This window comes from Heteronotia binoei, chromosome 13, assembly GCF_032191835.1.
Source record: "Heteronotia binoei isolate CCM8104 ecotype False Entrance Well chromosome 13, APGP_CSIRO_Hbin_v1, whole genome shotgun sequence".
In the NCBI taxonomy this organism is placed as follows: Eukaryota; Metazoa; Chordata; class Lepidosauria; order Squamata; family Gekkonidae; genus Heteronotia; species Heteronotia binoei.
The window spans coordinates 37337417-37352349 of NC_083235.1; the positions used below are offsets into that span (position 1 = coordinate 37337417).

The 14933-nt window shown below is 44.0% G+C and overlaps 1 protein-coding gene across 2 annotated transcripts; it reads right to left on the reverse strand.

Moving 5' to 3' along the window:
- Positions 1–499: 499 nt before the first annotated feature.
- On the reverse strand, positions 500–14070 carry MCRS1 (microspherule protein 1). 2 transcript variants are annotated; one of them, XM_060253448.1, is made up of 14 exons: positions 13901–14070; positions 12017–12146; positions 11023–11161; positions 8077–8235; positions 7557–7666; positions 6547–6655; positions 6080–6218; positions 5912–5987; positions 5030–5058; positions 3801–3893; positions 3482–3564; positions 2464–2551; positions 1319–1446; positions 500–934 (listed from the first exon to the last, which is right to left on the reverse strand). In XM_060253448.1, exons 2-14 carry the CDS (start codon positions 12124–12126, stop codon positions 848–850), a joined length of 1350 nt encoding a protein of 449 aa, XP_060109431.1. In that variant the 5' UTR covers positions 12127–12146; positions 13901–14070; the 3' UTR covers positions 500–847. The 2 variants fall into 2 exon arrangements, with proteins under 2 accessions (XP_060109431.1, XP_060109430.1); XM_060253447.1 differs by having other exon boundaries at positions 12017–12215; positions 13901–14001.
- Positions 14071–14933: the final 863 nt, after the last annotated feature.

Below are 14933 nucleotides of genomic sequence, written 5' to 3' on the forward strand. Positions count from 1 at the left end.
TCCAGGAGGAGAAAACAGGTTGGATCCGGCTGGCCTTTTCACTCCATGTTGTCAGATTTTCCTCCTGATTACAGCCCACATCCCTCGCCGTTTCTGTCCATGCAGGTCCCACGATTAGTCAAAATTGACTCCCTTCCTCACCAGTGGAAAGGCTGACTGGGTCTAACTCAACAGGTATATACATACATCAATATATTACAGGTCTTGTTTTGAATTGTTTAGGTCTGGTCTAAATTGTGCCAAGTTTAAACTAGACAATCAAAACACTAAGATTTACCCTCTTGTTCTTTTGGTCAGACTCTTATAGGGCCAAAGTAAAATGTTAAACTGTAAAAGTGAGTGAAAGACGTCGGGCTCATCCTCATAAGACCCTCTGCTTCAAGTCAGAGCACAAGATTCCCACCTACCCAAGTTATTTTTGGCAAGAGCAGGAAAGTGGTAGAATACAGAAGCCAAGAGGCCACTAATGCATCGCAGAGCAGATGAGACTGACAACTACTTTATTAGATGATCGGACTTTATTATGCTCCCTCATTTTCTTTCCTTCCCGGAATTTCCCTTTGCCCTTATGGCCAAAGGCTTTCAAGCACAACAGCCTCACTTGCTGAACCAGCCAGAGCAAAGGGCCAGAACAAACCCTACACAGCCAACTGTCCTCAAGCAAGATGCTTTGGCTGACCAAAAGACTCTTCTCTACTCTCCTTTCCAAAAGAGAAAGGCCCCTGAGAGGTTTCAGTCCCAGTTTAGGGGTAGGACAGGCTGCGTGAAATTGCAATGGCAGCACAAGCAGTGGGGTCCAGGACCCACATACAGTTCCAGGTTGATGTCTTTGGTTCTGAGCCATGCCTCAGGGCTGGGCGATTTTGGCAGCCTCGGCCTTGATCAGCGCAATCAGATCCTGGTTGATGAGGAAGACAAAGCGCAGACTAGCAATCTAGGGAAGAAAGGACGAAGAATAGGTTGTCAGTTTGAGGGGAAAGGAAGGCAGCGTTTCAACTGTTGTCTTCCAAATATATCCTAGCCTAACCTGCCACTTTAAGACTATAACGGTGTCACTCCAAAAAGCACCAAACACAATCATACTGAAACAACCTGAAGCCTTATCTTATTTGTAGCACTTCATGCTTCCCAGTTAGCACTAGACTTAAGGTGAAATGAGTTGAGCAGCCCTTTTGGCCCACCTGCTCTTCTTTCAGGATCAGGAGTGTTGGTGCAACATTAAAAGCAGGGAATACTGGAACTGTAGGCATCTAGCATCAGACACTCCTGGTTCTGTGACATGGCTAAAGACAGTTTTCCTCCAAACTCCAGGGCTCACCTCCACCACTGAGTTGTTGTTCAACTTCCACTTGCTGCCACACAGCACAGGGCGTCCATCAACATAAATGGGCCGTCGGCCTTCATTGGCCAAGAAGAAGTCACCATTGTTCTTCAGCTTGATGACTCCTGAAAATGCCGAGAGGCAAGAAGAAACTGGACTTCAGGAGGAGGACCAAGGAGAAGCAGCCACAACTGCTTGGAGAAATACCTCCTATTTTATTTATTTCAACTTATATTCCACCCATTCCTGCAAAACAGGCTCAGGGAATCAGAGAATCAAACAATTAAAACAGTTAAAAACAAGGTAAAATTCCAATAATAAAACCACTAAAGTAAAATCTGAACTTAAAGACTCTGCCTCAACATTAGTGACCATCAGTTCAAAACGCCATCAGATCCTAAGTTGCTGGAACTGAAAGGGAGGAGGCCTAATAGCAGGTGATGTCCACTGCCTCAACTAAAGGCCTGGCCGGAAGAGCACTGTTTTGCAGGTCCTGTGGAACTGGAGCAGGTCCCACAGGGCCCGGATCTCTATGGGAAGCTCATTCCATCAGGTAGGGGCCAGGGCCAAAAAGGCCCTAGCCCTAGTTGAGGCAAGTTGGACGTCTCTGGGGCCAGGGACCACCGGAAGGTGTTGGGTTGCTGTTCTCAAAGACCTGTGGGGTTCATTTGAGGAGAGGAGAGGCTGTCCCAAAGCTATGCTGGTATTTTGACGCCAAAGCCAATTGGGTGGAGGGGGGAGAGAGAGACTGCAAAAGAGTTATATTCTAAAAGTTAAATGATTTCTTAAAGTCTATCTGGATTTTAAAATTGTGCAAACTAAGTATCAACTAATCTCAACTTTTTAGATTTTGTTTCTTAATGCTAAAAAGCTGACCAGTTCACATAACTGTAATGAGCAAACTGAAGACCTCACGGAGATAAAGGCAGTTTTAGGGCAAGGCCCTCAGATCCCACTGGGATCCCAGCAGCCACCCCCCCCCCCCCCAAGGTGTCTAGTTATCTCGAGGCACTTGGAATCAGGAACCCCAAGTGGCTTCATATCCCCACTCAGTCATTACAAGGCTTTCTTTTCCAGCCCCACAGTCTGTCCTGTGGTCCTCTTCTTACTGGCCACTTGGGCAGCAACTCAACTTCCAGTACCTTGCTTACGAGATATCTTCCAGGCTGGTCCCTCCAGCGCTAGATCCACATCGATCTGATTGTCTTTGGTGGCTCTACCAAGAGTGATCTGGAAGAAGGTTCACAGTGTTCATCAAGGGAACCAGAACTCTGCTCCAAGAAAACTGTTATTCAGTAATCAAAACTGATCAGGCAAATCTGTCCATTTTGCAAGTTTGGGATTATCTAGCAGTTTAATTTGTAAACTGAAGAGCATAATGAACTCGCTGTTACATGGGAAGAAGAAAGATGGTGGCAGGAGATGAAAGGGGAATGACTTAGAATAAAGGAAAAGGATATGGAGCTAGGCTGGAAAATCTGCTTTAGAAGTAATAAAAACCTGAGATTCTCAGGATGCTGAATTGTGTGCCATGTATCATATTACACATAGGTAACAGTGTCAGGAATATGCACACAATGTTATCTAACATCAACCATTGCTAGCAGGGTTTTGACCGATGCAGAGATAGTCTGTAAAGTTACTGTCATAGCATGAATCAAAACCTGTTTCTTTAAGGCAGAGATATGCACTGGATTCCTAAGGTATACACAAGAAGTACATGGGCATGGTTCAGGGATTGCTGGGGATGTATGGGGAGGGAGGGATTTGTGAAGTTCCTGCATTGTGTATGGGGTTGGACTAGGTGACTCTGGTGGCCTCCTCCATGATTTTAAGTATTTATTAAAAGAGATTCTTCTCAAAAGCTGTAGAATTCTTACACCCTTGATAACACATATATGCACTCTGGGCTTCCACTCTTATTCTTAGAATTAGCAGGGGGCTTTGAGGAAAATGGCAGACATCTTTGGCTACTGGCTTGCAGAAATGAGCTTTGACTCTACGTAAATGCTAGAAGTTTTTGTCCACTGCTGAACACTGAGAAATGAGTCACTGTTGTTCAAAAGAAAACCATTCAGCATTTTGTCTCTGATCCAAAGGCACAATGGAAAATTTTGCAAGGCCTGACAATGAAGGAGCCGGGCGAAGGGATGGACTTACCTCCCTGGAGCGCATGAGGTAACGCACCATCCTCCCACGCAGCACAGCCAATGTCTGGTTGTCAAAGTCAGGGGAACTCATTCCTGGCATAAAGTAAGGATGGATTAGACTAGACACAAGTGGCCTTTGGAAACGGGGGGTAGCCAAGAGCAGGCGTACCTATACAAAGCAAGCTGGGCTTTCTGATTTGAATCACTGGCTGCCTCCAGAGTTAGCCTTCATGCAGTACCTCAAGCCTCACAGCTAGTTAACCTGTTCCTGTTGCCCCATCTTACTTGGCTGCTTCCACCGAGAGGAGGCAGTGATGAAGCTCCCTTACCTGTTATGCTGTCCACCAGCACCTGCCACTTGTGCAACTCTTGCTCCAGCTGCCGGATTTCACGCTTCTGTCTCCGGTCAGCCACGGTCAGTTCTGCAGGAAGAAGGACTGTGTGTGTGATCAACAATGACAGAGAGGAGCCATCATGAAATAAAGATCTTGGGGGGAGGGGGTGTTCCACTGTAAGCCATGCTTGCTTTTGTTGAGGCCCAGCAAACCAACGTGGGGAACTGGAGAGGCACATATACATCTGCTTTTGAGACCTTGCTCCCCACTAAGAGTGATATTTCCCCAAAATTGAAGGGACAGTATAGGAGGGCCTTCCACCAGCTTGGCTGGTGAGCCTGCTGCAGCCTCACCTGAATTAAAAACCCAGTCTGGCTACTGTGGTGCATGCCTTGGTGATCTTTAAATAAGATTGCCGCAGTACAATTGGTGCTTCCCTTGAAGAGAGTCTGGAAACCAGAACTGGTACAAAATGCTCACTGGAATGGGTCATGGAGATCATATCATTCTAGTTCCATCTGCACTGGCTTTCAGTTTACTTCCAGGCCCAATTCAAGGTGCTGGGGTTGATCTTAAAAGCCCTATATAACTTGAGATTGGCATAATTTAAGGACTACCGACTCATGTAGAAACCAAGACAACCCATCACCATCATCTTCAGGGGCCTTGCTTCATGTGCTCCAAACCAATTGATGGTAGATGGTAACCCATAAAATGGCTTTCTCCATCAGAACTGTGGAATTCCCTCCCCAAGGAGGTCTGTCGGTCTCCCTCTATTGCTGTCTTCTGCCATCAGGCAAAGTCTTTGTTTCACCAGCTGTTCCCCTACTGACTCTCCTTCCTTCCCATTTGTTTTAACTGCTGTTTTAAATACGTACTGTTTTTAATGTTGATTTTTAATGCCTTTTTAAGCATTCACTGCATTAATAAGTGGGTAGAAATGCAGGATACCATTGTTTTAAATAAATAAATAAAATATCGGTAGTATGGAATTAGGAGCAGATGCAGAGCTCAGCCCTGTTTCTCTTCAACAGCCACCCAACAAGGATTCCAACTCCTATTTGTGACTCTGCTTGAGGTTCTCAGGTGGGAAAATGTGTTCTCTACAGCCCAAGACCTGGGCCCTATTGGACAGGCAGAATGCAGCCCAGATAACAGAAAGCCGGTCACACAGACCTGTGAAGCCATTTGCAAAGAGAGGCATTAAGTAGAATGCTACTCACCATGCTCCAACACTTCGTCTCGTACATCCCTACAGGAAAGTGGGGGAAGGGTGAGGGGGATACACAAGACATTAGATCTTGAATGGTTAATAGAACTTTTCCAGCATCAGTAATGATTCTACATTTACTTGCTTGCTCTGTTCTGAAAAGTTAAACTTATAGATCCATTATCAGCCTCACTAGCAAGGACTGGATGGATCAGGATAGCTACAGCAACATTCAGCAATGCAAAACATGGGACAATCAGTTCATTATAGTGAGCCAGTTCCAGTAACAGTCTCACAGCATCAGGGCTGCTGGGACACAAAACCAAAGAGAAAGAGCCGTGACCTGGATAGCCCAGGCAAGCCTGATCTCATCAAATCTTGGACACTAAGCAAGGCTGACTCTGGTTAGAACTTGGATGGGATATACCAAATCAGGAGAACAGGAGCAGTCTGTATTCAGCCACCTCTCTGAATATCCTCCAGGCCCCAAGTAGGGGTCAGTCATCAGAGATCGACATGACTTCCAGGTGCAGACACCCCTCCACCCCCCCAAAAAAAAAATCCAAGGAGAAGGACAACTCAACACAGAGGCCATTAGATAGCTACCACAGATCTTGGCCCAGGGAGCCCAAATTCAAATCTCTACTCTGCCATTGCCCCACCACGGAGTAATCTTGGGCAATAACTTACTCCTTGGCCCAGTTTCCTTATGTGAGAAATGGGAACAGTAGTGACCTCTCTCATACTACTGCTACAAGTCTTAAGGAACAAACCTGCTAGCCAGGTTCATCAGCCATCAAGGCTGAACAGTTTGAAAAGTAATCCATGCAAGTAGTCTGATGAAATTACAGTCTATGAGGAAGCAAGCATTCCTCCCCATATCCCTTTCACTTACTTCAGCTTGCTGTCATCTATCATGTCTTCAGCATCAGAAAAGTTCAGCACCTGGTCCCCTTTGGGTAGTGGCTGCACTGAATGGGGCAGAAAGAACAAAGGGCTGGTCAGAATTCTGGCCAGAGCCCCAGGCTCAGACGTTAATGGGGAGCAGAGAGAGGTTCCTTACCTGTCTGATCATCCAGGAGGTAGTACTGCTTCATGAGTTGCCAGTGTGTTTGTAGAGTTTTGGCAGTACGTGAAGGGTAGAAAACCTCTGGGTGTTTGTGCAGCAGGTCCTGGAAGGTATCCAAAGTGGGTTGGCTGGTCTGTAAAAGTGATTAAAGAGTAAAACAAAAAGGATGAACCATCCAGATTACTTTTCAAACTGTTCTTGTAACAGTTATTAAGCTGGGGTCAAAATAGTGCTGGAATGAAACATTCAGAATTTCCCGACAGTTTTGGGAGTGAAATTTCTATGCAATGAAATGGCAAAGAAATCAGTATTTAAATGAGCTAAGCCATGTACTACAGAAGAAAACAAAACTGCATCAGGGCCATCAGCCAATATGAACTGGAAGAAAGAAAAAACTGCAGTGTTGCTCAGTTCTAAGCTAACCAGAACTGGGGTTCAAGAACCTGGATGCTGAGCCTTACCGATCCCACTTTGCTTAGCAGCTGTTCCTCCGCTTTGCTGAACAGCACCTTGCTCTGTGTAGAAGCAATGGCTTCAGGATGCAGCTGCCGCATCGCCTGGCAGGATAGCCTGGTGAATCAGAGAAAGAAGAGGAATGGAGAACATGGATCAAGGAGGAGAGGCGGGGGCAAAGCTGAACAGCATTCATCCTGGAGCCAAACATAGTCCCTTGAGAAACAGAAAATGTGGTAGCCTTGCAGGGCTGCTTTCTCAGGTGGGGCCTGAGCATGTCAAGAAGGCCTTTCCCATCTGTACAGACACCAATAAAAAAGACAATAAGCATCATCCATTCAAGCTGGTTCTGCTTTAAAAAATCTGCTCCCATAAAAATACTAAAATTCCAATTTTCAGTGTAATCTTTATTGAGGAAGTCCTGATCTTCAAGAACAAAATGGACTCCAAAAGAACATTGTATTCTTGTACCGTCAAAATGGTCTGGGGGAGCAGCACAAGAAATAAGGTCTTGGAATGTCATATGAACCTGAATAGTACTGTGCATGGTCAAACACTTGTCTATGATCCCTGGAATTGTATCACTGCTTAAAACCAAACCCCTCAATTCTACACTTTCCCCTTGGCTAGCCTACTTTGGATTCAACCAGGGCAGAAGTGCTATCAAGAAACCTGATGCTACTACTCAAAACATGCTGTTCCTTGCTCTCAAGGAGCGCTCTGGGTGTGGAAGAGTCAGATGATCATAGGCTCCTGGTTGCTATGGGAAGGAGACTCTTTTTCACCCTCCAAGACCTCTCTGCACTGGGGGTAAAGAAACCCTGGGCAGCCAGTTGCCTTAGTTTCCTTGCCATGACTGGAGAAAAAATATGGGAGGAAGTGTAGGAAAGCCCACCGCCATTCTGGTCATGCACGCACCCTTCATTCTAACAATATACTTGACAGTAAATCCCACCCCAAGGCCAGCTCACACCTTTCTCCTTGAGACCCACAGCCATGTGCAGAAGCAGGGACTTACTTGGAGATTACCGGGTCGTAAAGCAGAGCGTACCATCTCTCCTGGATTTCCCGCAGATTAAAACGGCAGCTGAACTTCACTCCCAAGTGCACAGAGGTCAGGTCATTGGTCTGAAAAAAAGACAGAGAATGCATCAAAACTAGGGGCAGCATTCTGGGGAATATGTCCACTTCCACCCCATCCAAACACCACTTGGATTATCAATCCAGCACTGTCACCTCTGGGGTGTGGCAGCACTGAACCCAGACTCTGGAAGAATGCTGAGCCAGAGCTAAAAGTAATGTTTTGCAAGCTTCCACAGGAGGATAGGAAGCCATCCTAGGCTCACAATTTTTGTTGTAAAGATCTAAGAAAGAAAGGGGGGGATGAGAATGACACAAAATGCTGAAGTCCAGGAGAAGGCTGTCTGGGAATTTGTCAAAGTCAATCTCTTCTTGAAAGAAATACGGGATGCCATCAATCTATCTTCGGTCAGACACAGATTTCTTATGTACTCAGAAGCCTGTCCTTGTTCCGCTACCTGAAGCACTGCGTTGATCAACAGCAGGTCATCAGTGGCTTTCCATCGCCCCAAATCCTTGGTCACCTGCAAGGGCTGCTTGCTCTTCTTCATCCGCTTGGCAAGGCTGGGGTTTGGAGCTGGGCTTGGAGTGGCAGGTGCAGAGATGGATTTGGACACCTGTGATGGCACAAAGAGTGAAATGTAGAACCAAAATGCTACAATAGCTTCAACAGGAGACATAAGGTACTGTTGCTAAGTATCTGCTAACACGTTTTCTTGCATGGAAAGTAGGTGGGCACACCTACATCAGAAAAGGAAGGGAAACTGGCACAACTTAACTACTAGAGTACCTACATCTCTTTCAACCAATCACAAAAGCCAGTAAAGAACAGGGTTGCAAAACTGGGGGGTGAGAGACAGGATTCTCATTGCACTCAAACCAACAGCATAACAGGGACAGGGCAACTGCTTCAAGTGCCAAGTTCTTGGGGGTACCAAGCATGCTTATGTTTACTCCAAGCTCCACTGGCACTTCATGTTTTACATACATTTATATACATGAGAACCATGCCAAACAGTAAAAGGCGGGGGGGGGGAGGATAAGGAGAGCACAAACATGCAAGCAACTTCGCACTGATCCTGGGAGCTAATCATCCAAATGAGACTCTAAAGCAAACCTACCAATTATATATATGTTTAGTTGTGTCACTGCCAATAAAAAGAATTGTATTACAACGGGAGAATCACGGAAAGATTGAAACCAAAGCGAAAAACCGTGATGGAATTAACGAAAACAATATACAAATAAGTTCAGAAATACTCATTTAAATATAGGCTTTCAGATAGTGATAATTACAATGCAATTTAACAACTATTACACTCGAGTGAATACATTTAATCCTTTGCAGCAGCATGCATATAAGCACCTAAATTCTCAACTAAAGTGCTTAGTGCAACAAAGTGCTTGTAGAACAAAGTTCCTGGGCAATATCTTGCAATAAAGTTTCTTTTCTGAAGACTGTGTCTGCAGCGAGAAGAGATATTTTGGATTTTCCGTTTACAAACTCTGACCCCGAAAGGGTTAAATAACTGTATAGATTTTTCTTGTTACTTGTAAATTTATAAGCTGTTACATTTTGTAAGTGCCTGCAGTCGGTTTTCCAGTTCTTTAAAATTTTAAACAGGTGTATGTAATTTCTGGGTGTTGTACCTTTAAAAATTGCTTGTATGGTTGGTTACTACTGTTGCGGTAATACGCCATTGGAAAGATTTGTGCGCACTTGTATATACTCTATTTCTTGTCAAGAGTGGTAAGTTAATTAACCAATGTTAAATTAATTTTTATGTACTAATGATTAATGATTGACTTGTATGTTGTATCATTGATTTATTTTTGTATAACTGTCATGAGATAAAAAAACTTTGGATATCCTTCTTTGATAAAGAGATTGGAAACGGTGCGACAAGCATCCTGCCGGCTCCGGGCTCCGTCAGAGGGACATCGAGGAGAAAAGAAACTTTATTGCAAGATATTGCCCAGGAACTTTGTTCTACAAGCACTTTGTTGCACTAAGCACTTTAGTTGAGAATTTAGGTGCTTAGATGCATGCTGCTGCAAAGGATTAAATGTATTCATCCAAGTGTAATAGTTGTTAAATTGCATTGTGATGATCACTATCTGAAAGCTTATATTTAAATGAGTATTTCTGAACTTATTTGTATATTGTTTTCATTAATTCCATCACAGTTTTTCTCTTTGGTTTCAATAAAAAAAAATTGGGCAAGGAATATTACATCAGGATTCAAACCCAAGTATCAACACAAATTGAAATGAGTGATGGCTCAGAATTTTTTTCTTGTGTTATCACTTGGCATTTGGGTAAGAAAAGCCTGTGACCCCTCTTCTTAAGATCTATTTTCTTCAGAATGCTGGGGTCAGGCAGAATCACCAGCCACAGCAATATGGGTAAGAGAGTTTTTGTTCTGGAAGAATGTACTATTACATCCCACCACAGCCAAGGATTCCACTCTGGGTCACTCAATTGCAGCTCCTTACCTGCATCTGCAAAGTGCCATGATAACACATACAATACACATAGTCATAGTTTAACTTTACGCAATATTTTATTTTCTTCATTTACACCCCGCCTTTCTCCCCAATGGGGACCCAAAGCAGCTGACATCATTCTCCCCTCCTCCATTTAATCCTCATGACAAGCCTGGGAGGCAGGCTAGACTATGAGTTTGTGACGGGGCCAGCAGGCTTCCATGCCAGAGTGGGAATATGAACTTGGCTCTTTCCAGATCCGTTCAACACCCAAACCATTCTACATAGAATCATATAGAATCACAGAGCTGGAAGGGGCCATTGAGGCCACCTAGTCAAACCAGCCTAGAGCATCCCTGACAAGTGTTTGTCCAGCAGCTGCTTAAAGACTGCCAATGAGGGGGAGCTCACCACTTTCCTCGGTCGCTGATTCCACTGTTGAACAACTCTTACTGTAGAAAAGTTTTTCCTACTATCCAGCCAGTACCTTCCTGCCCTTAATTACTGCAAGTCCTCTCCTTTGCTGCCAACAAAAACTGCCCTCCTCTAAGCGAGAGTCCTCCCCTACAGTGGCTTTCTAAGATCCAGTTCAAAACTACAGAAAAAGCTGGAGCAAACATATGCAAGATATTTTGCTCAGACACAGAAGAGATGGATTTAATGCAATCTCTCTGCCAGTACCCCACCCGCTTTCTGGACCTTATCCATTGTTTCCAATGGCCATATACTTTTCCATCCCTCCTGCCCATTCTCGGAAAGAACATGGAAGAAAAGATTCTAAAGGTGTTAAAAATCAGAATTACAGAAATTAAATTAAATACATAACCATAAATGCATCTCATATTTGGCAATGGATCTGTCGTAGCAGCTCCTGACTAAACGGTACACCTCTCAGTCCTTCCTTGTATCCAGCTCACCTTCTTCTTCTCACTGGAAGAGGGCTCACTGCCAGAGCAACGCCCAGGTTCCACCCCACTAGGGCCCTTGGCCCGGCTGGATGATTTGGCAAGACTGCTCTCTACCAGTTCATCATCAAACTTCTTCCTTTTGATGAACCTAGAATGACAAACAAAATGAGATTAACAAATGCCCCATGCATCATACCCTATTATAAGTAGCTACCTTCTCCACTTCCCTTGTTGGCACTGCAATAACTATTGTTGTTGTAGTACCAACAAAATCCAGAAATTTCCAGAAGTCTAGGCCCACAAAGAGATTCAACATTAATATTGCTTTACCTAGAGGAGTTTGTCTCCAGCTCCAGTGAGAAAAGCAGGCATTGTCGTGAGAAAATTAATCAGGTCCCTGGTTACCTCTCTTAGTGGGGCACATTTGGTTTTTAAACCAGCCAACATCTCACAAACTTTTTTTGCTTATTAGGTAGTGGGTGGAGTTGCACAGAGTCCAGCTTTTTTTCCACAATAACAGCCAGTGCTAGATAGGGCATACCAGTGGCAAGTGTTTCTTTTAAACCTATGAGTGCCTTGGTGGTGAGCACAGAGAGGCAGGAGCTCATCTTCTCCCTCACACTGGGCTTTGGAGCTATTCAGAAAGAGCACCATTTCCTTGCTGCTTTTCCAAATCCCAGCACACAAGACTACTTCTGCCCTGAGGATCACCCCAGGTTGGACTGACCACAGGTTCTGGCAGGCTAGCTGAAAGTTCCAAGGCTAGCCAAAATTCCAAGACTACTTGTTCCTAGTGCCAAATGACTTCATGAAAGTAAACTGAGAGGAGGAAATCATTTTTATCATTTTTTTTAATCACTGCTTCTCAGGTCCAAAAGACCCCAAGTTTGGAAAGTCGGAAATGTCTTTAGAAAGGAAGAATAAAAACAGTCGAGATCTATTGATAAAAAGATAGCCTGCTTCTTCACAGACATCTCCCACCCCACCTCACCCAGCACAGTACCTGGATGAACTGCGCCGTTTGGGAATGGCCCCTGACACCTGTGATGAGCTCCTTTTCTGCCCTGCCAGAGACTCTTCGTCTTCAGAGCGGCTCGCCGTGCCCGACGCCATCAGTCTGGAATCCAGCACGTCTGCCATGGAAGGAGGATCAAAGAATCAGTGGCTTGTGCTGCACCTTCTGTACCATGGTGGGGCTGGCACTATGAACATCAGAGGAAAGTACAAGAAGCCAAAGAGTAACTATGGAACGTTCAGGTATCCTGGTGGATTCAGAGGTGCAGAGATAACCTAAGTTTGAGAATCCTTCAAGCCCTTTTTAAATCTTTAAACACACACTCTAGTGTTCAATGCCCTTTCCTGGAAATAAGCCTCCTTGATATCAGTAGAGCCTGCTTCTGCATCAAGGAGTTTACAACCGCAGCCACTGTTGTCATCTGATATATCACACCATCCATGGCAGTGACTTCCACAAGTCAGCCACAGGAAGCAACTGATCCATTTTGAAACAGTGGACAGAAAATGGAATTTGGAGGGAAAACTGAAATCTATTCAATACTTGTTAACAAACCTAATGTTATTATTTCAGTAAAATACTTCATTAAATGTACAACTTAGCATATAAAATGGCACTATTAGGTATATTTTGAAATCTGAAAGTAGAAATGCTCTAAACTGGGGTGCTGAGACCGATAAAATATTTCACAAGAAGCTTTTCACCTCAATTTAGAGCAAGGAAAACAGGCAGCAAAAATAACCTTTGATTTCAAAGGTCTTTTAAATCTCTGCTTATCATACTGTGGTGAATTTCATCACAATACTCTAAAGACAAGGTTTTACTCATTCAAAATGTATCATGTTCTGTGAAGTTTTATGAAAGACAACCTAGAGTGTTAGATAATTCCTACACAATCTGTACATGTACATTTTAAGGGTATTTTTATTTATATATAGCTCGTTTCATCCATAATTAGTAAGAAACATTATGCATATAACAATAACACTGTTGATCATTATAAAAGCTGATACTTCCAAATGCAGTGATTGTATGAAAGCTGGACATTCAAATAACAAAATATTTCCACCTTTTATTTCTTCCCACTTCCCTAATGGCAAAGAGTAAAATGTATGTACTTAGGGAGCATTGTGCACATTAATTTGCAACTCTTTCTCTCTATCTAGCAATGGGCATATTTGCAGTTTAGTTAAAGCTAAGGCTTTAATAATTTAAAAATGCCACATAAAACAACTTTATATGGTTAAAAAAGTCATGAATGCCTCATTTAATGTTAAAATAGTAAAATACATAGAGCCCCTATGTATTTCAAAAATTTCTGCACGATGTACATGTCTGAGGAGACGAGGGTTCAAACCCCTGTAGGTCAAACTGAAAGAGGCACTAGTCTATCTCACAGGATTGATGCGAGGCTAAATAAAACGGAGGAAATTGTGTTCCCTGTCCTTCTTGAGTGAAGCACAGGATAAAAATTAAATAAAACAACTGCAGCCTAGAAAGAATCCAAGACCAACGTCCCTCAGTCGTGCCTTCACATAGTGACCCAAAGCAAATCAACCTCGTCTCTTCGCTCTCCATAGCGGAAAAGGCTTGTTCTAACACTACACCAAGACTGCCCAACGCGCGCAAGCGCGACGGGATGGGGGGGGGGGGGAATAAAGCTAGTAAAAAACATTTGCCGGACGCATGCGAGTTTCTTCCCCATCTCTCGCTGGGCATGCGTATTTCTACCCCATAGCCCGTCCAGTGTCGCGCATGCGCCTAACACCTCGTCCGTCCAATTTGGCTTGCCAAGTCGAAATGTTCCCTCAGCCGCTTTAATTCTGACCCTTCTTTGAGGTCGCTAGAGAAGCTTCGGCGACAATAATTTACCATTCCCAAGCGCTACGGTGACTCCTGCGTCTCTTCTACGTCCACCACGGAGGCTCGAGAGAAAGCAGAATCATTTCCGGCGACAACGCTGGAAAATGTGAACTACTTCCGCTTGTGATTGCGACGCCAGGTATCCTGTGGGTGCTTGTGTTGGGTAACCATCTTTGTTTTGGGCAAAAACTTCTGGCCCTAATTTATAGCTGAATTGCTATGGCCGTTAGTGCTCCCACGGCATAATACATAATTTGTGTTTGTCTGTCTAGTATGTTGTTGAAGACTTTCACGACCGGAGTTTATTAGTTGTTGTTGTAGATTTGCGAGCTATATTGTCATAGTCTTTGTCAGGGCCTTTTTTGTAGAAAAAGCCCAGCAGGAACTCATTTTCATATTAGGCCACACCCCCTGACATTACCATTGTTTAGTATATAGGGCTTTTCTGTAGAAAAAGCCCAGCAGAAGCTCATTTGCATATTAGGCCATGCCCCCTGATGCCAAGCCAGCTGAAACTGCGTTCCTGTGCGTTCGTGCTCAAAAAAAGCCCTGGTCTTTGTACCTGAAGTTTCGCCAGCCAGTGACAGCTGCTGGTGAAACGTCCAGCATTATTATGCCAAGGCCACGGGCATACAGTCCGGAAAATCTACAACAACTTTGTCTAGCTTTGTTTTTAATGACTTTTTTGTCCTCATAAAAATTATTTTAGTGTTGTGATTTAAGGTTTTTAGCTTTTGTTTATTTTTTTTTAATCAACATTATTTATTGGGTCCTTACTCCAAAGAGCTTAGAACTGTGCACTAATTCTCCCCTCTTATCCCCCAACAACTCTGTGGTGATTGGCTAAGATCAGAGCAAAGTTTGAGTACAGTGACACCTTTAAGACCAACAAAGTTTAATTCCGGGTATAAATCAGGGCCTTTTTTGAGCAGAACGCATAGGAATGCAGTTCCAGCTGGTTTGGTATTAGGGTGTGGCCTAATATGCAAATGAGTCCCTGCTGTCCCATGTGAAACAATGGTGATGTCAGGGGTGAGGCCTA